Below are 19765 nucleotides of genomic sequence, written 5' to 3'. Positions count from 1 at the left end.
TTATTCGATGATGAGAAGTTGTCCCAAGCAATGCGAACACACGTCTTTCATTCCCCAACATCCGGTTACACACTGAAAAATATTCTGATAATGCAATCACGCTCTATTGACAATCACCTCTGGATGGAATCTTCTTCTACACTGCTGACATTCCATCGTTGGCGCCGATTGGTTCAAGAAGGTCCGGCAATTCCCGCAATTTCCGTCTAGTCTACGTGAAGACGAGGCTACGGCTGAGGAAGACGGAGTGGGAGTGGGTGGAGCTTGTTGGCGGTTTCTCTCCAACTCCTGCTCCAATTCCGCAATTCTCTTGGAAAACTTCTCGCGCATTTCCTCGAATTTTGCTTCTTCTCTGAAATAAAAAATAGAAATAGTCCACTGGAGCGCACTTTCTCTCACCGAGCAACGGCATTTGTCATCAATTCCATACTGTTGGCATTCAATGACTTCAACGATTTGTTCTCTTTTTCCAACCTACTGATAGTTGCCACATTACTGAAATTTTTAAACATCCTATTAATGAAAATGCGCTCTATCTCACTGGGATTTCGCCTCGACGAGTGTGGTTTTATTTGCCTTCAATCTCGCAATTTCCGCCTTCAGTTGTCCTTTCTCTCTTCCCATTTTATTGATAGTTGCGGCTTGTCTAGAAATTTCTAACTTCAATACAGCGGTACTGCAACGAGTGCTCGGTTCGAGCTTTTCCTTCGTCAATTTTTCGAGTTCCTTGCCACGATCTCTACAAAAAATTCAAAAATTGCAAGTGCGCTCCACCGAAATTCTTACTCTTCTTGTTTTTCCTTCAGCTCAGATACTTCTTTCTCGAGGGCGGCGATCTTTTTCTTCTTATTTACCTTCATTGTCTTCTGTTGAGTCAATGCATCACTGAAACATAAATTGTCAGTTGAACGAGTATTGAGGGGGCGTGGCCTAGCAAGGAATAGGCCACGCCCCCTCAAAAACACTCTACTTTTTCATCTTCTCAATCTTCTCATTTTTCTTGTTCGATTTGCTCGATTTCGAAATTTCCAAAGCATTGAGTGATTCAGTCGTTGCAGAAATCTCAATCGTCTCGATGGACTCAGGGACTGCGCCATTACAAATGTCACATTTAAGACCGATGACTCGTGAGCACGATTTTTGATAGTGAAGGAAGGTTTTTAGCTGAAAAAATACGGAAAATCGATTCAGAATTCATCGAGATATCGATATGGGGAAAATTAGAGCTGAAAAAAAGGCTAAAAAGGCGATTTCAGCGCTATTTTTCAAAAGCTGATATCTCGATGAGATCTAAATCAACATTTTAGAATGTTTCTTGCAATCGCGCTCCACCGAACTAACCTCTGGAACCCTATCGAAAATGCAGCGTAACTGGCACTTTTCCACCGCATCAAACATGTCACAAATTCTCGGATTACTCTCCTTTTGATATTCCATCACTTCTTTATAAACAATTTCAGCGTGATCCGTAATTTCAGGAAAATGATTCTCGAGTCCCAGGAATTTCAGGTCTTTACGGAGCTTTCGTATGGTGAATCCGGGTTGTTTCACGTCGCGAATCTCTGAGAGTGGAGATGACGTGGCCAGGCAGTTCTGGTTTATTGATTTTTTCAGATTATTCAGGACAGCGAGATTGACGAAATATGGATTAGTCTGAAATATAGGAGGTCATTTTATTTGAAATGCAAGCACAAGTGCGCTCTAATGAGAAATGATAAGAACAAGCGTGAACTACACGTGGAAGGGAGGTTGCCTAATCAAAAAGTTATAATGTTTCGTAACGGAAACACTTCGGAACCAGTTTCAAAATTTCCAGAATGCCACTTGTCCACGGGGAGTACACCAGCCAATCTTGATTTCTCAATAGAGCGCACTTCCCCCTTTCAAAAACTTACAACTTTTGGGTCGAAAACCGTATGAATCTGCTTGAATATTCCTATCGGCCATATTTCAGTGTGTTGGAACAGTTTCCATCCGAGAATAAGTTCTTTGAGAACTTCGAATAGACCATCGACGGCGAGAACACAGAACTCTAGACTATCTATCAATCGAATGGGCACTGCCTTGTGTTTCGAACGGAGGATTGGTGTACGGATGAACTGGAAAATAATTGGAATAGGTTCCGCTGATAGACCAAGATTACCTCAATTTGATCCACATGATCCTTATATTTCTCCAATACTTCCTTCATATCAAGAACTCCATAAAAAACTTTAGGCGAGTAGTTTACATCCAGATTGACCGCTTTCAAAAACTCTCCGTTCATTACAAATTGACGGTCACCATCCTCAAACATTCTGACGACAATCGGTGATGATGGTTGGGTCTGGAATAAGAAATAGACATTATGCGGCGAATATTGCAAAAGTGGGAGGAGCCAGACTTTACAGGGCCGTCGGAAATGCCTTTTTCGAGCTAAAAACTTTTGAATTTCCAGACTAAGAATCAGGCATGTTTCTGAAGTTCCGCATAGATGTTCTCAACTTGAAATGTTTGTTCGTGTTTTCAGATTTCACAACATTTTAAGATGTTTTTTGCAATAAAACTTTCAGTTTTTACTAAAAAAGAAAATTAACCATTTTTTACAACAAAATGACGCCGTCTTTTAAAAATGACGTTATATTCCGCCACTTCAAAAGCGTTCCGTTCCGCTCAAGCCTTGCCAGATCAAAGGAATTTCCGATGACACTGTGAGATTTTCTTTCAAAATGATCCAATTACTGATACGAACCTCCTTAGATTTCCGAAGGAACAAGTGAGGACGTTTATTGATTATTCCCTTCAAACAACTTCTCATAGTTTCCAATTCATACAACAATTGAGCTAATCGGAGTGGTCTTTCTTCCTTGTCAAAACTACAATTTGCTGATTCCAGACTTTGAAAAAGTGCATCATCATCGGCGACTCCCGGGAGATATTCCCTCATTTTCTTGTTAAATTGTTTTATCGTTCCGCCGGGAGATTTGCGTCCATGAAATGAAGTGTCTGTTGAGAGCTGAAAATTGTAAGATAAATATTGATTTTTGATTTCCAATTGAACTTTTGAATTGTTCATTTTAAAATTATGTGATTTTTTCGGTCGAAATGCGTAAAATTTCGATTGTTTCAGGTTAAAACTGTAATTTATGAGTCAAAACGAAAATTTCGACTAAAAACTACGTCGTGGGGAGAAGTGGTCATAAAAATTTGATAATTATTATGAAAAACTAATTTTTAAGTGTGAAAACCAAAGTTTAGGTCATTGTTATACGGTAAAATCGATTTGTTTACTGAAAACTTAGATTTTCACACCAAAAATTGAGTTTTTCATGAAAATTTGAAAAGTTTCATGACTATTTCAACCCACAAGACGAAGGTCACGATGTTTTGTTGAAAAATCTCAGTTTTTCAATGAATAAACTTAAAATGAGAATCACAGTGAATCCAGGAGTATATTTTTGACTTAACAATCACAAATTTGAGCTGAAAATGCTGAAATCGTGAACTTTTCGATCGAAAAACTCTAAAGATTCTGAATTCTGACTCACCGGCCCTTCGGAAAGCTCCATTCCTTTCACAAACTCATTCTCGATATCATCGATTTCCTTCTTATCAAATCGAACGAATTCCAATTTCCGATTGACATCTTTCGATTTAATTTTGAGAAAATGCGCAAGAAATGCACAATACACACCAACTTCGTGGGAATTTGAGTTCTGAATATTAATGAATTTGTTTCAGAAGCCACGCCCATTTTCCTACCGATTTCGGATGAAGATTTCTCAGTGCAATATTCTCTAAAATCACATAGAAATCTGCTTTGGCCATAAATATCCCTCCTTTCAGACTTTCGTATGCGATTGGACTTGTCTGTAAATATATTTTTTATATATTTTTTCAAATTATTGGGACTCACATAGAATGGAATCGCCGGTTTTGTCTCGAAATACTTGTAACTCGTCGTGAAATTTCGATAAATCTTCAAATTATCGACAAATTCTTCAGGAGATCCGTACACTTCTGAAATTAATTAAATTTTTTATTGGAATTTTTAATTTTCAGCCTCGCTTACTGAGCAAATCACTGGAATTTTCGAACAAAACTTGAATCATATCGATTTCTTCTTTCTTGTCGATGGATTGACTGTCTTTCGATTCAGAACGGTTGCGAAACTGCAAAAGTTACGTTTTTTATAATAAAAAGATTAATTTTCTGTACTTTTTCCAATAAATAATTCTCAGAAATCGCTCGAAGAGCGTCAGTTGCGATTGGGGGCGGAGTCATGACCGGTGTCGTCATTTCTCTGAAAAATAGTATTTTTTAAAAGTTATTTTCCACTTTTAAACGAGAAAAACGGTTATTTTACGATGAGTTTGCTCTGAAAATGTGATTGTCCAGCCGAAAAAAAAAATTAAGTATTAAAAGTACTGTACATCGCGGCGAGACCCGGTAACAATATTTGGTGATGTGCCATAGGTGTGGATTTACGAAGGAGTACGGTAATTAATTTTTCGAGTTGGAAATTCGATTTTTAAACGAAAAAACTTCAAGAAAGCTACAATTTTTGTGTTTTTAATACAGAAAAAGTTAAGGAATTTTACCGACTTGAATAATCAACGCAAGAAACATCAGAACCCTCTTTTTACGGCGAAGAAACAACAAAAACGGCAACAGCGAGAAAAAGGTAACAACAAATAACAAATTAAAGATGAAAATTATAACAAAATTGGCACAAAACCTTATCAAACATTCGGAAGATTTCCATGTTAGGCATCGAGTGTGGTCTTTAAGCCGTTTGAATGCACACAAAAGCTGGGAAAAATTAGAGAAATCGGTTGTAATCTCGAGGAAATCATTACTTTCGAATGGAATATTTTCCTGCAAAGTGGATATCTGATTTCTTCTCTTGACTTAATTTGACCAGACTTATAAAATTCCAAAAATGTTGAATTTGTTTCACTTCAATTTTTATTTTGCAAAAAAATTTATTTTCTGAACATTTTCCATATTTTTCATCAAGTATATTTCTCAAAAACCTTTGAAATCTACAAAAAATCAGTCTTAAGAACTTTTTTCGCCAAAAATTGGAATATTTTCGAGAAAAATTTAATTTATAGGAAGCTGTCAACTTCAAAACCTCAACTTTTATTCCTTTTATTTTTAAATATTTTTTGTTTTCAGAGTTTCAGATTTTTAGACAACGACGACGAAATTGGTTAAAATCTGCACTATAGAACGAGTTGTTAACCAGAAAAGAAAAAACAACAATTTAATGTATGCGAAGTTATTAATAACAAAACAATATTACAATTCATGAAATAAAACAAAAAATCAATAAAAACAGTAGATTAACGTTATTATAAAACAATGAAACAAGAGGACATCAATTATTTATCAGTCAATTGTGATTACTTCAGCTTCCCCATTAGTGGGTCGGGAGGACTCTCCAGAGCCAGCTGCTCCAGATGTTGATGGACGAAGTCTCCCAGCAGCTTTCGATATTTTCAGTCCAGTGTAGTTGTCGTATTCATCTCCAGTTGAGACAACGAGCTCACCGCGTGTTGAATGGGAGGATTTCACAAGGATGTTGAACTAAAATGATGGAAAATAAATAAACTGCGCGGTGAAATTGCAAAAAAAGGGGCGGAGCTTGAAACTCACCAAGTGACTCTTCCGGCAATGATCCGCAAACTGCTCATCCGTCATTCCGGTTTGTCCACACAACTTGCAAACCACTTGCTTCGATTCACTGTTTACGAAACAGTGCTCTTCACGAATGTGCTCAATTCCTTGGGTTTGCTGGAAAAAGGGGCGTGGTTTAGTAATAGATCAAAACATTCGATGAGAAAACTGACATAAATGTCAGCAGGGAACTGTTTCAAACAACATCTGCACGACGAGAGATAGTCAAGTCCGTGACGAATCATATGCGACTGAAGGCATTCGGTTGTTTGCTGAAATAGGAAAAGAGACTTTCAATAGAGCGCACTTTGGAAACTTACATCTTTCGGTAGTGACCACATATCTAGTGATCCACAAATCAGGCAACACATCACGTCGGTTCCATTCGCTTCGAGGAATTCCGTATGCTTCTTATCGTGTAGATCACAGAGTTGTTTCACTGCGAAACGCGCATCACAGCACGACGCTTCAAATGGAAATTCCGCCGCGTGCTCTGTCCGAATGTACTTTTCAAGGGCTTTTGGCGACTGGAACTCGAGTTTTTGGCACAGTGGGCATTGGAGTTTGAACACGTTCGATTTGAATCCGGTGACTTCTGAAAATTAATAAAAATTATGAGATTGAGGTCTAATTATCAAAAAAAAAAGAAGCAAACTCACGTTGTTCGGCGTGAACCGGTGTCAAATGCTCGCGGACGTAGTGGAGGAACAAGTCCATTTCCGATTTTTGCGAATTTCCGCATTGGTGGCAGAACCACGAACTGTCGGATTCGTGCATGGTGTGGAGTTGACGATCGAACTCCGAATAGAGAATTTTGTCGCATCCCTGGAAAGAAAAGAAGGGTTAGGAGTACGCTGAAAGTGCGCTCTAACGAAGAGCTATGAGGTGGAGCAAGGAGAGATCCAAAGAGTCTAGAGTATCTGCTTGTCTGAGCTCTCTGCTACTATAAAATAATTCTTACCGCGAATTTACACTTTGTCGACGTCGCAATATGATTTCTCATCATTGAGACTGGCTGAGTTTGAGCCATATTAGCTTCAATATTTGGATTCCGCATACCCGAAATAGCCTTCACATTGCCGGAACGAAGCATACTCGATCGATTCTCATCACTAAGATAACGAATCAATGGGAAATCTTTCCGATCGTCGGCGTATGGCTCCATGTTGACAAAAGTTGGATAGCCGGTCTCTTCGCTATGCTTATTGTAAGCCATATAGCTGAACCATTGTTGGAAACAGTGACAAGTCTTACAAGTGACCAGAGTGTCACATTGCACCAACATCGATCGATGCGTGCAATCCGATGGTGTGTGGAGTTGAAGGATTTTCAAAAGCACCTGTATCGCGAAATCCTTCTCGTTCGCCGGTTTATAATTCAAAAGTTGAACTGGAACAGCTCCGATTCTCTGTGCGTGTGTGTAGTGATGTCCAGTGTGAGTCGATGTATGCTTGTAGACGTAATCGGGAATCGTCGATCCGCGAGCACAAATTTTGCAGAAATAGAAGAGTTCCGTCTCGTGAGTCAGCTTCAAATGCTCCATAAGAGCGAGATCAGACGGGAATCGGACGAGACATGTTCCACATGCGAAGTGTACTTTCTTGTCGCGATGCGCTTGGAGATGGTTCTTGAGTTCGGTGTGGTTGAAGGCGATTCCACAGCAATCGGCACATGTGAGCGTCGTTTCACCGTGTTGTTCCTGAAAATAGCGGAAATGTTATACTCGTTTAGATGGCAATTATTAGAAAATTCGGTCTCAAATTTATCTTAAATCAGAAAATTTTGAATTCAAGTACTCGCCATATGTTTAGTATGCTTCGCCTGCTCCTCAAACGCAATCGAGCATTTTCTACACAGGTATGCTGCTCTCGTAGTCTTCGGAATACCGTAAGACTCCATACTGTACACTGTTCTATCGGCATCCCATTTGTGATCATTCTCAGCGTGATGTTTGAGTGAGGAATTCGTAAAGAATGAGTTCGAGCATTTCGTACACTTGAACTTCTTCTCACGTCCAGCAGATACATTGGAGGGAAGAGTTCCGGTCGAGCTGAAAAATTAAATTTAACGATCATTGCTAAAATAAAATACAATTTCAGCTTTTTTTTTCTCAAATTTCCCACAATAATCCCTCTTTACGCTCACTTCTTCACTTCGGCCACCACCGCCAACTCATCATCCCCATTCTCGTCAATAATCTCCTTCACTACTGGCTCTCCTCCGCTCAGCGATTTTCTCACTTCCAACTCCGCGTCGTCTTCGTCAACGTATTCTGGCGCTTTGACAGTTCCGTATCCATCGGACGATTGTTCAACTCGGACTGAAAATGTAAAAATTGGAATTCGCATTTTTCCAATGAAGGAGTCTTGTAGACTGCCTATTGCTTAAAATGTTCTTGAAAAGTTCTCGAGTTGCTTCGAATTTCTTGTTTTTAGTGGTAATTATTAAACGAGAAATGATTTATTTTTCTGAAAAATGATAAAAACATGCCTGTACGGTCTATTTGGCTCGTGGAAGATGAAGTTGCCACGTTGTTGGTATTTTCTGGAAAATTTTCTTTATATATTTTTTCTCTTATTCTCAAACGCGCTCCATTGCACAATTCGATCTTCAACTCACTATTTACAGTAACCGCATTTGCGCGTAACCGCGCATTGTTGCCAAAAAACCGTTTTTTGGGTGGTCTTCCACGTGGTCGCTTTGGAGGTGATGACATCTGAAATAAAACTGATTAGCTTGATAGCAAGAAAAATTGGGCTGGGGCCAATCCTTGAGAAGGCCACACAACACCCTAAACGATAAAAAATGTACGACATTAAGCGGAAAAGCGTGAGAAAGACTGTTGCGATCAACTGAGTTTTTTGACTGAACAAATCATTCGAATTATCGAATAGATCTCGAATCATATCGATTTCAGCTTTCTTATCGACGAATTCACTGTCTTTCAGTTCAAAGCTATCACGAAACTGCGAAAAATACACTTTTTGTTTCAAAAAATTAATTTATCCGTACTCTTTCAAATAAATAATTGGCAGAAATCGCTCGAAGAGCGTCAGTTGCGATTGGGGGCGGAGACATGACGGGTGTCGTCATTTCTCTGAAAAATAGTATTTTTTAAAAGTTATTTTCCACTTTTAAACGAGAAAAACGGTTATTTTACGATGAGTTTGCTCTGAAAATGTGATTGTCCAGCCGAAAAAAAAGAATTAAGAATTAAAAGTACTGTACATCGCGGCGAGACGCGGTGACAATATTTGGTAATGTGCCTTTAGTGTGGATTTACGAAGGGTACGGTAATTAATTTATGAGTTGGAAATTTGATTTTTAAACAGAAAAACTTCAAGAAAGCTACAATTTTTGTGTTTTTAATACAGAAAAAGTATAGGAACTTTACCGACTTGAATAATCAAAGCAAGAAACATCAGAACCCACTTTTTATCTGGAAGAAACAACAAAAACGGCAACAGCGAGAAAAAGGTAACAACAAATAACAAATTAAAGATGAAAATTATAACAAAATTGGCACAAAACCTTATCAAACATTCGGAAGATTTCCATGTTAGGCATCGAGTGTGGTCTTTAAGCCGTTTGAATGCACACAAAAGCTGGGAAAAATTAGAGAAATCGAATGAAACTTTGAGGAGAATATTTCATTCGAATGGAATCTTCTCTTGCACAGTTAATCTGGCGTGTCCACGGAAAAATCAAGTTTAATGAAAGAAAAGTCAAAGAAGATAACCAACCATGAATGAGGTCATGAGAGCATACAATTTTTTCGAAAAAGTTTTTTTCTAAATTTGCAGATAATGTAGAAATCAGTTCAAAATTGAAAAAAATTGTAAGAGAGTTTGAAAAAAGTTGTAATTAACATTTTATAGCCGGTTTTCAAAAAGCAAAAAAAATTAAAACGAGAGAGGGTCGATCTCCAGACTTACCTCCTATCAGCGCCCCTCACTGCCACTGAGCCATCCGACCGCTGGCCGAAGCAGCAGCTAATTGTCTTTACAAACCCGATACTCCTCCCGAATTGGCGCTCGGATTTGGATTAGTTATGATGAAAAATGAGCAAACTTCGGAGCAGAAAAATTTAACTTTTCGGGAGTTTTGCAGTTTCTGATTATCACCACTCAATAGAACAGATTACAAACTATCGGAATGTGAGAGGAAACATCGAATAGATCAAAAATATTGTCCGAGAGGACTACACGGCCGCGTGGAAAGGCTCTTCCATCGTAGTTCCTTTTGAGTCAGGAGAACCGGAATTGTGGCGATTCGACGTTTTTATGTTGATCTGAAACCTTTAATTTGTATTACAGATGGTACCAACATCTACAATTCTTGGAAACATCGTTTTGAGACAGGTCTTTGATCTTAATGACGTGAAGAAAGAAGAGAAAAAGAGAAGATTTGGAATCAACTGGTAATTTTTGGAAACTATATTAATAATTTCTTTAACTTTTTTCAGGTCATTGATCGCATTCCGTCCGAAAGATCGTTTTGGACTTGCTCTGAGAGTCGAGGTTCCAGAGAATTCTGAAGAATGGTCGATTCAAGGAGAACTCGATGTGAAGATCGCCTCTCCAACAGGAGGAGAGTGGACCAAATTCAAGGACTTCAACTTCAATTCTCCGGAAAATCTCTCGATTTTGTGCTGTTCGAAGGAAGCCGATTTTGTGAAGGTATTCGCTGATGATGAGAAAATGCAAGTGGAGGTCACTGTGAAAGATTTGAAGATTTCTGGAATTGATCCAATAAGTTTTGGGGAAGATGTGAAAACATCTACCAATTTCCAACTAGTCGGAGAAGGGAAGAAGTTCTTCGTCAACCCAGATTTTTTCTCGTCACATTCGGAAGAAGTGAGGGACTTCTACATGATATATCCGAAGTTCACATTTTTCGATCTGATTGGACGAAAAGCTGCACATATACAGGGTTTCTTGGAAACACTGACGGGAGAAGATTCTATCGATGGTAATTTTTGAGTAGATCAAACAAAAAAAGTGATTTTTTCAATTTTAGATTCCACAGTCGCAGGGATTCTTGAACTAGCCGAGTATTTCAGAGCTCCTATGGCTTTCAAGAAATGTGAAGAATTTCTCGTGAAGTACTCAGGAATTTCGATGAAAGATCAATTGGGACTGGCCAAGAAATACAAGTTGGAAGACGTCAAAGTGATAGTTGATTCGAAAGACAAAATTAGAAAACTAATATTTTGCAGAAGTCTTGCCTCTCGAAACTGAATACAGTCTCCGAAATCTCGTCTGCTCTTCCAGACAATCTCGAAGAGTTGGATCACTCCGTGATGGCGTGCCTCTTCCAGAAGTCCATCTCTCTTCATGGCCAATCTATTTAAACTTGTTTCTTTTCTTCTTGTTCTTCAAAGATTATTCTTCAATTTTTTTGTCATTATTCTCGAGTAAATTTGAAAGTTACTTTTGAAAATACTCATTCCGCTCCAAATTACTAGATATTTTATCAGACAAACCTGAAAAAAAAACCGAACAAAAAAACAAATTATTTTTAAAAATTGGACGATTCCTCTCAATAGGCGCCTCTCTTCTTCCTATCTGTGACGTTCCTTCATCTAGCGGTCACGTCCACCGGTGTATCTTTCAGATGACTTCGAAGCTCCAGAAGTTGTCGTTTCACCACGACCACCACGGTGTCCTCCAGATGACACTCCTCTACTTTGATTTCCACTTTTTGTTAGTTCTGGAAGTCGGCTCGTCCTCATCGGATGACGTTTTCAGCTGAAAAAAGTATAAGTTAACGCGCCAACAGCACGCCAGACAACTCACTTCAACCTCTCCATTTTGAATTCTCTTCCATCGAATTCATCATCGTATTCATCATCATACACCCCTCTTCCATTCCCTTCTTCATCACTATTCGGTGTCTCATATCGATATTTATCATACGTCGGTCGAATCGCCACCTTATCAGCTTCACTGATTTTCAGCGAATTCAACGCCGAATACTTTTTCGATGTAGCCATCGGAACGAGATTCTCTTTAGAGAGAAGAGTGGAGAGTGAGCTGAAAATGAGACGTTTCATGGGATCTCCACGCGCCAAACGACACGCCAGCCACTTACATGAATGATTTCCGACGAGAAAGTGCTCCGAGATTCTCGAGATATGCCGATCGACGAAGACGTTCTACCATCTCCACTTCAAGACGTCTTCTGGAATCATCGATTGATTTTGAGATTTTCGGAGAAAATGAGTTGAGTAAATCACAGGAGACGATCGAATTTCTGGAAAAACGGGATAAATATCTTATCGGTAGTGAGAATGTCAATCTGTTTGCTTTCTTCAAAATTTACCTTATCAAACAACACGAAATATTCATCCACGTCATCTTCTGTAATCGTCCGACTCTCCTGTGCCTTCTGGAATATCCTGACGGCTTCAGACTCTTCTAGAAGCGAAAAACAATCGATAAGACTATTCTTCTGATAGTCGGGACTCTTCTTCCATCCACTTTCTACCAAAATCGGTATTATTTCTGTGATCTTCTCGATTAATTTCTGATGAGCCTTCTCCAAATTCTGTTTCGATAGAATCGCCGAATATCGGAAGACGTCGGATTTTCTGGGAAGCGAGGCGACGACGGCATTGAATATATCCATGAGTCCGCCTTCTTTTCGAGCCAATTTCAGTGAGATTTGATGAGTGATAGTCTCACAACTGGCTTCCCAAAGCGAGAGATCCGAGTCATCCGGCAGAGCACCAATTTCGACGAGACGCATCTTTCAGACAGCTGCAATATTGTAATTGGAGTTTCTTTTTACTTCAAAAAGTGAATTTCTGCTATTTTCACAACCGCGCTCTACCGAAATCGAAGAAAATAGCGTGCGAAATTGAGAGACTCAGAGAAAAACAGACATTTTTCAACGCCATTTCGGTGGAGCGCAGTAGTAAGAATTGTGCCGAGAAAATAATTTTCATAATTTTTTCGCAAAATTTTCTGAAATTTTTCTCAAAAAGCATCAGAAATTCTAAATATGTACATTCGACTATCATTCGAAATTCTACTTTTTTGCAAAAAATTGAAGAAAAGATTCTTCAAAAATTAAAAAATTTCAATTTTCGATTTGAAAATTTTCATGGCCCTGTCTGACCTTTTTTCAGAAGGTAATAGTAAGAAATTCAATGGAAAAGACCATAGCAACAACAACACAAACTAAACAATTAGCAATAATTCTTTATAACAATATCTGAATGGAAACATTTGCAAACTCGTTAAAAAACAGGAAAATCTTCAAAAAAGTTAGTACAAACAATGAAAAACAAAGGCAATAAATGAACAAATCTAAAAACAAAACTAATAACCATTATTCTTTCTTCTCATCACAGCGATCTCTTCGTCTTCCAGTGGTGGCCACATATGACAAATCGTATGATGGAGTGATCCGGGGACCCATTGAAGATACTCTCGCAGCAGCCATTCGTCGTTTTTCCGCCACTGTTTGATCATCGCTGCTCGACTTGACACCTAGAAATAACAATTCTTTTTGTTGCTAACAGTTTTCTTACTTTTTTGTCCATTAACTCATTCAACAACATCACTGCTTGTCTCTGAAAAGTGGCACGATTCTTGACCATTGTAGTGGGACGAGCCAAAAGTCTTCCAGTGAATTTCTTGAGCTTTTCGAGCACTTGTCCATTCAAAAGATGCATGGCAAAGTGACGATATTTCATTATGTTCTCGGGCATCCTTCTCATTTCAATCGGAAGTGAATCGCTCACTTTCTGGCACATCGCATCCATTTTGGCATCATAAACTGTCATCAGATTATTATCCATTTCTCCCAACCCACGAACCGCGCCATTACAAGTGTCACATTTGAGACCGATGACTCGCGAGCACGATTTTTGACTGTGGACGAAAGCTTTAAGCTGAAAAAATACGAACAATTAGAAAATAATGGTTCAGAATTCATCGAGATATCGATTTCGAAGAAATTAGTGCTGAAAATTTCAATTTTTGTGGCTAAAAAGGCGATTTCAGCGCTATTTTCCGGAAACCGATATCTCGATAAGATTTTAATCCAAATTTTCGCTTTTTTCTTGCAATCGCGCTCCACCGAACTAACCTCTGGAACCCTATCGAAAATGCAGCGTAACTGGTACTTCTCCACCGCATCAAACATGTCACAAGTTCTCAGTTTACTCTCCTTTCGACACTTCATCACTTCCTTATAAACAATTTCAGCGTAATCCGAAATTTCTGGAAAATGTTTCACGAGTCCTAGGAATTTCAGCTCTTTCCGTAGATTTCGGATAGTGAATCTGAATGAGTTCACATCGCGAATGTCTGGGGGTGGAGATGCCGGAGCCAGGCAGTTTTCATTTATCGATTTTTTGAGCTTAGTGAGAACACTCAGATTGATGAAATATGGATTGTTCTGAAATAGAGAGAATCATTTAGTTTGAATGTAATTACAAACGCAAGTGTGCTCTATCGAGAAATGATCAGAACAAGCGTGAACTACACGTGGACAAGCGGAAGGTTGCCTAATCAAAAAGTTATAATGTTTCGTAACGGAAACACTTCGGAACCGGTTTCAAAATTTCCAGAATGCCACTTGTCCACGGGGAGTACACGAGCCAATCTTGATTTCTCAACAGAGCGCACTTCCCCCTTTCAAAAACTTACAACTTTTGGGTCGAAAACCGTATGAATCTGCTTGAAAATCGCTTTCGGCCATTCTTCAACGTGTTGGAACAATTTCAATCCGAGAATAAGTTCTTTGAGAACTTCGAATAGACCATCGACGGCGAGAACACAGAATTCTAGACTATCTATCAATCGTATTGGCACTGCCTTGTGTTTCGAACGGAGAATTGGCGTGCGGATGAACTAGAAAAATAATGAATTAGGTTCTGCTAATTGTCAATCAAGATTACCTCAATTCGATCCACATGATCCTTATATTTCTCCAACACGTCCTTCATATCAAGAACTTCACAAACGTCTTTAGGCGAGTAGTTTACATCCAGATCGATTGCTTTCAAAAACTCTCCGTTCATCACAAATTGACGGTCACCATCCTCAAACATTCTGACGACAATCGGTGATGATGGTTGGGTCTGAAATAGGGAATAGACATTATGCGGCGAATATTGCAAAAGTGGGAGGAGCCAGACTTTACAGGGCCGTCGGAAATGCCTTTTTTCGAGCTAAAAACTCCGATGACACTGTGAGATTTTATTTCAAAATCATCCAATTCCTGATACGAACCTTCTTAGATTTCCGATGGAACAAGTGAGGACGTTTATTGATTATTCCATTCAAACAACTTCTCATAGTTTCCAATTCATACATCAACTGAGCTAATCGAAGTGGTCTTTCCTCCTTTTCATAACTACCATTTGCAGATTCCAGACGTTGGAAAAGTATATCATCATCGGCGACTCCCGGGAGGTATTCCCTCATTTTCTCGTTGAATTGTTTCATCGTTCCGCCGGGAAGTTTTTGTCCATGGAATGAAAGATCTGTTGTTGACGACTGAAAATAGTTGGATCAATATTGATTTTTTATTTAAAAATGTGATTTTTCGATCAAAATGTGTGAAATTTCGAACTTATCAGCCTGAAATTGTGAAAATTTGAGCTGAAAATGATGAAATTTTGAACATTTCGACCGGACAACTCAAACTTTTCACTGAAAATCAATTTTTTCAGTAGTTTAGATTTAGAATTTTGACTTACAGGTCCATCACTGAGCTCCATTCCCATCACAAACTCATTCTCGATATCATCGATTTCCTTCTTATCAAATCGAACAAATTCCAATTTCCGATTGACATCTTTCGCTTTAATTTTGATAAACAGCGCAAGAAATGAAGTATACACACCGACTTCGTGGGAATTTGAGTTCTGAATTTATATAAATTTGTTTTAGAAGCCACGCCCACTTTCCTACCGATTTCGGATGAAGATTTCTCAGTGCAATATTCTCCAACAACACATAGAAATCTGCTTTGGCCATAAATATCCCTCCTTTCAGACTCATATAGACGATCGGAGTAGTCTGAAAATATATTTTTCACATGAATTTTCTAATTTTCAGGACTCACATAGAATGGAATCGCGTGTTTCGTCTCGAAATACTTGTAACTCGTCGTGAAATTTCGATAAATCTTCAAATTATCCACAAATTCTTCAGGAGATCCGTACATTTCTGAAATTTATTTAATTTTTTATGGGAATTTTTAATTTCCAGCTTTGCTTACTGAACAAATCACTCGAATTTTTGAACAAAGCTTGAATCATATCGATTTCCTCTACCTTGTCGATGGATTGACAGTCTTTCGATTCAGAACGGTTGCGAAACTGCAAAAGTTACGTTTTTTATAATAAAAAGATTAATTTTCTGTACTTTTTCCAATAAATAATTCTCAGAAATGATTCGAAGAGCGTCAGTTGCGATTGGAGGGGGAGACATGACGGGTGTCGCCATTTCTCTGAAAAATAGTATTTTTAAAAGTTATTTTTCCATTTTTAAACGAGAAAAACGGCTATTTTACAAAGAGTTTGCTCCGAAAACGCGATTGTCCAGCAAAAAAGTAAAAAGAAATTATATAAAAAGAAAAATCATAAAAAGTTTAAAATCATAAAAAGTACTGTAATCATGGCGAGACCCGGTGACAAAATTTTATGATGGACCTTTAATGTTTTTACGAAGGAGTACGGTAATTAATTTTTCGAGTTGGAAATCTGATTTTTGAGCAGAAAAACTTCAAGAAAGCTGCAATTTTTGTGTTTTTAATACAGAAAAAGTATAGGAACTTTACCGACTTGAATAATCAAAACAAGAAACATCAGAAGCCACTTTTTATAGGGAAGAAACAACAAAAACAATGGGGGAAAAAGGTAAAACAAATAACAAATTAACAATGATAATTTAAACAAAATCGGCAGAAAATGTTATAAAATTCCGGAAAATCTTAATTGCATTCTAGGCATTGATTGTGGTAATTGAGCCGTTTAAATGCACACTAAAAATGGGAAAAATTAGAGAAATCGCCTGAAAGCGCACTGTAACAAGTATAAACAAAGACAATTGAAAAAAAAACGGTAAAACAGATAACAAATTAACAAAAAATACTATAAAAATGTTCGAAAAACTCAGTGACATTGTTTCAACAAAAAATGTATGAAAGAAACCAATTATTATCCGATGATTAGAAGAGGTTCCAAGCACTGCGAACACTTGTCTCCCATTTCCCATGCACACTGAAAAATATTCTCATTAATGAAAATACGCTCTATTGACAATCACCTCTGGATGGAATCTTAATCCACACCGCCCACATTTCATCGCTTGAGCCCTTAGGTTTATGAAGTTTTGACATATCTCGCATTTATGATAATGTGAAGACGTGGCAACAGTTGAGGAAGATGAGGTGGCAGTGGGCGGAGTCAATCGACGTTCTTTCTGCAACTGCTGCTCCAATTCCAAAATTTTCTTGGAAAATTTCTCGTTCATTTCCTCGAATTTTCGTTCTTCTCTGTAAGAAAAAATTAGAAATTGTCTACTGGAGCGCACTTTCTCTTACCTGTCAATAATATTTCTCATAAATTCGACAGAATTGTCGTTCCACGACTTCATACTGTTATTCTCTTTTTCCAACCTATCGATAGTTGCCGCATCCCTGAAATTTTTAAACATCCTATCAATAAAAATGCGCTCTATCTCACTGGAATTTCGCCTCCATAAGCACGTTTTCATTCGCTTTGTATCTTGCAATTTCCGCCTTCAGCTGTCCTTTCTCTCTTCCCATTTTATCGATAGTTGCTGATTTTCTGGAAATTTCTATCCCCTTCTTCTCTGTCAATTTCTCGAGTTCCTCTTTGTGATATCTACAAAAAATTCTAACATAATACAAGTGCGCTCCACTGAAATGCTTACTTTACTAGTTTTTCCTTCAATTCAGCCAATTCATTCTCGAGTGCGGCGATCTTCTTCTTCTTATTCATTGTCTTCTGTTGAGTCAATGCATCACTGAAACAATAATTGTCAGTTGAGCGAGTTTTAAAGGGGCGTGGCCTAGCTAGGAATAGGCCACGCCCCCTTAAAACTACTCTACCGTTTTAGCTTCTTAACCTCCTCCTTTTCCTCGTTAAATGTTGACTTTCTCTTCAAATTCAAGATGTTGAGTGATTCAGTCGTTTCAGAATTCTCAATCGTCTCGATGGACTCAGGGGCCGCGCCATTACAAGTGTCACATTTTAGACCGATGACTCGTGAGCACGATTTTTGATGGTGAAGGAAGGTTTTTAGCTGAAAAAAATACGGAAAATTAGAAAATAATGGTTCAGAATTCATCGAGATATCGATTTCGGAAGGATTAGTGCTGAAAAATTCAATTTTTGTTATTGAAAACCAATTTCCAGCAGAGATTTTTGTATCCGACGCCGATTTCTCAGTGAGTTCTGAATCAATAGACTGTTGTGACACAGATTTTCACCAATTTTCTTTTTCGCAATTGATAAAAAATCTCGAATAATGATGAAAAACGGTGAAAATCTGTGTAAAATCTCTGCATCTCACCGTCGATACTCTCTCGATTGCGGTAGAGCTCAGTTTCTTGGTTCAGAATTCACAGAGAAATCAGTGTCAGTGCTGAAAATTGTGATTTTAGCGCTATTTTTCCGAAATCGATATCTCGATGAGATTTAAATCAACATTTTAGAATGTTTCTTGCAATCGCGCTCCACCGAACTAACCTCTGGAACCCTATCGAAAATGCAACGAATCTGGCACTTTTCCACCGCATCAAACATGTCACAAGTTCTCGGATTACTCTCCTTTTGATTATTGATCAGTTCCTTATAAACCATTTCAGCGTGATCCGAAATTTCTGGAAAATGTTTCACGAGTCCTAGGAATTTCAGCTCTTTCCGTAGAGTTCGCATAGTGAATCCGGGGAATCTCACGTCACGAATTTCAGGAAGTGGAGATGATGGAGCCAGGCAGTTGTCGTTTATCGATTTTTTGAGCTTAGTGAGAACACTCAGATTGATGAAATATGGATTGTTCTGAAATAAAGAGAATCATTTTGTTTGAATGTAATTGCAAGCGCAAGTGCGCTCTATCGAGAAATAGTAAGAATACTCATGAACTACACGTGGACACGCGGAATCAATTACCGAATGGGTTCAAAATTTTCAGAATGCCACTTGTCCACGCGGAATACACGAGCCGATCTTGATTTCTCAACAGAGCGCACTTCCCCCTTTCAAAAACTTACAACTTTTGGGTCGAAAACCGTATGAATCTGCTTGAAAATCGCTTTCGGCCATTCTTCAACGTGTTGGAACAATTTCAATCCGAGAATAAGTTCTTTGAGCACTTCGAATAGACCATCGACGGCGAGAACACAGAATTCTAGACTATCCATCAATCGGATTGGCACTGCCTTGTGTTTCGAACGGAGGATTGGTGTGCGGATGAACTGGAAAAATAATGAATTAGGTTCTGCTAATTGTCAATCAAGATTACCTCAATTCGATCCACATGATCCTTATATTTCTCCAATACTTCCTTCATATCAATCACTTCATAAACAACTTTAGGCGAGTAGTTTACATCCAGATCGATTGCTTCCAACAATTCTGTTTTCATTACAAATTGACGGTCACCATCCTCAAACATTCTGACGACAATCGATGATGATGGTTGGATCTGAAATAAGAAATAGACATTATGCGGCGAATATTGCAAAAGTGGGAGGAGCCAGACTTTACAGATTCATCGGAAATGCCTTTGATCTGACGCGCTGTCTTGATAAACGCTAATCTAGACTGTTGGCATCGTGTTAACCCCGATTTTCGGGCTCTCGCGAATCAAATTCTTATTAAACTTTTCTCAGATAGGTGCACAGGTGCGTGTTTGCTCGATTATTATTCATAAAAATGCCGATTAGTAGATTTATTAATGTGCACGCGACGCTACGCAGCCAGTGTGTGCTCTCGATATTTTTTTCTCGAGAGATCAGGATTTCGAGAGATCTCGAGAGAGATTCCTCGAGAGATCTCTCGAAAATCTCTCGAGAAATTCTCGAGATTTTCGAGAGATTTCGAGAGATTTCGAGA

General features: G+C 38.5%; 5 protein-coding genes across 5 annotated transcripts; 1 reads left to right on the top strand and 4 right to left on the bottom strand.

Annotated features, from left to right (window-relative positions):
* On the bottom strand, nt 1–4278 carry GCK72_008159 (uncharacterized protein; the record flags this gene model as incomplete). Its single annotated transcript, XM_003102084.2, has 15 exons — nt 1–72; nt 118–352; nt 400–495; nt 542–739; nt 787–885; nt 971–1164; nt 1342–1653; nt 1896–2099; nt 2144–2326; nt 2732–2995; nt 3528–3695; nt 3742–3849; nt 3896–3999; nt 4052–4151; nt 4198–4278. The coding sequence occupies 15 exons, from the start codon at nt 4276–4278 to the stop codon at nt 1–3; spliced, it is 2418 nt and encodes an 805-aa protein (XP_003102132.2).
* A 1095-nt stretch (nt 4279–5373) lies between these two features.
* On the bottom strand, nt 5374–8377 carry GCK72_008158 (uncharacterized protein; the record flags this gene model as incomplete). Its single annotated transcript, XM_053726671.1, has 9 exons — nt 5374–5571; nt 5641–5778; nt 5835–5933; nt 5982–6256; nt 6321–6486; nt 6623–7360; nt 7570–7711; nt 7807–7981; nt 8281–8377. 9 exons carry the CDS (start codon nt 8375–8377, stop codon nt 5374–5376), a joined length of 2028 nt encoding a protein of 675 aa, XP_053586248.1.
* Nucleotides 6346–11014, top strand: GCK72_008157 (uncharacterized protein; the record flags this gene model as incomplete). Its single annotated transcript, XM_003102120.2, has 8 exons — nt 6346–6503; nt 6697–7334; nt 7473–7548; nt 7761–7989; nt 9978–10081; nt 10127–10632; nt 10681–10832; nt 10880–11014. 8 exons carry the CDS (start codon nt 6346–6348, stop codon nt 11012–11014), a joined length of 1998 nt encoding a protein of 665 aa, XP_003102168.2.
* Nucleotides 11015–11245: 231 nt separating this feature from the next.
* On the bottom strand, nt 11246–12411 carry GCK72_008156 (uncharacterized protein; the record flags this gene model as incomplete). Its single annotated transcript, XM_053726670.1, has 5 exons — nt 11246–11348; nt 11460–11696; nt 11755–11844; nt 11900–11916; nt 11986–12411. The coding sequence occupies 5 exons, from the start codon at nt 12409–12411 to the stop codon at nt 11246–11248; spliced, it is 873 nt and encodes a 290-aa protein (XP_053586247.1).
* Nucleotides 12412–12996: 585 nt separating this feature from the next.
* GCK72_008155 (uncharacterized protein) lies at nt 12997–16127 on the bottom strand (the record flags this gene model as incomplete). The annotated part of the gene is made up of 11 exons (XM_053726669.1): nt 12997–13149; nt 13199–13561; nt 13759–14070; nt 14322–14525; nt 14573–14755; nt 14907–15173; nt 15377–15544; nt 15591–15698; nt 15745–15848; nt 15901–16000; nt 16047–16127. The coding sequence occupies 11 exons, from the start codon at nt 16125–16127 to the stop codon at nt 12997–12999; spliced, it is 2043 nt and encodes a 680-aa protein (XP_053586246.1).
* Nucleotides 16128–19765: the final 3638 nt, after the last annotated feature.

The sequence above is a fragment of the Caenorhabditis remanei genome, chromosome III, assembly GCF_010183535.1.
Source record: "Caenorhabditis remanei strain PX506 chromosome III, whole genome shotgun sequence".
NCBI lineage: Eukaryota > Metazoa > Nematoda > Chromadorea > Rhabditida > Rhabditidae > Caenorhabditis > Caenorhabditis remanei.
This window is presented reverse-complemented; position numbering and strand designations above follow the sequence as displayed.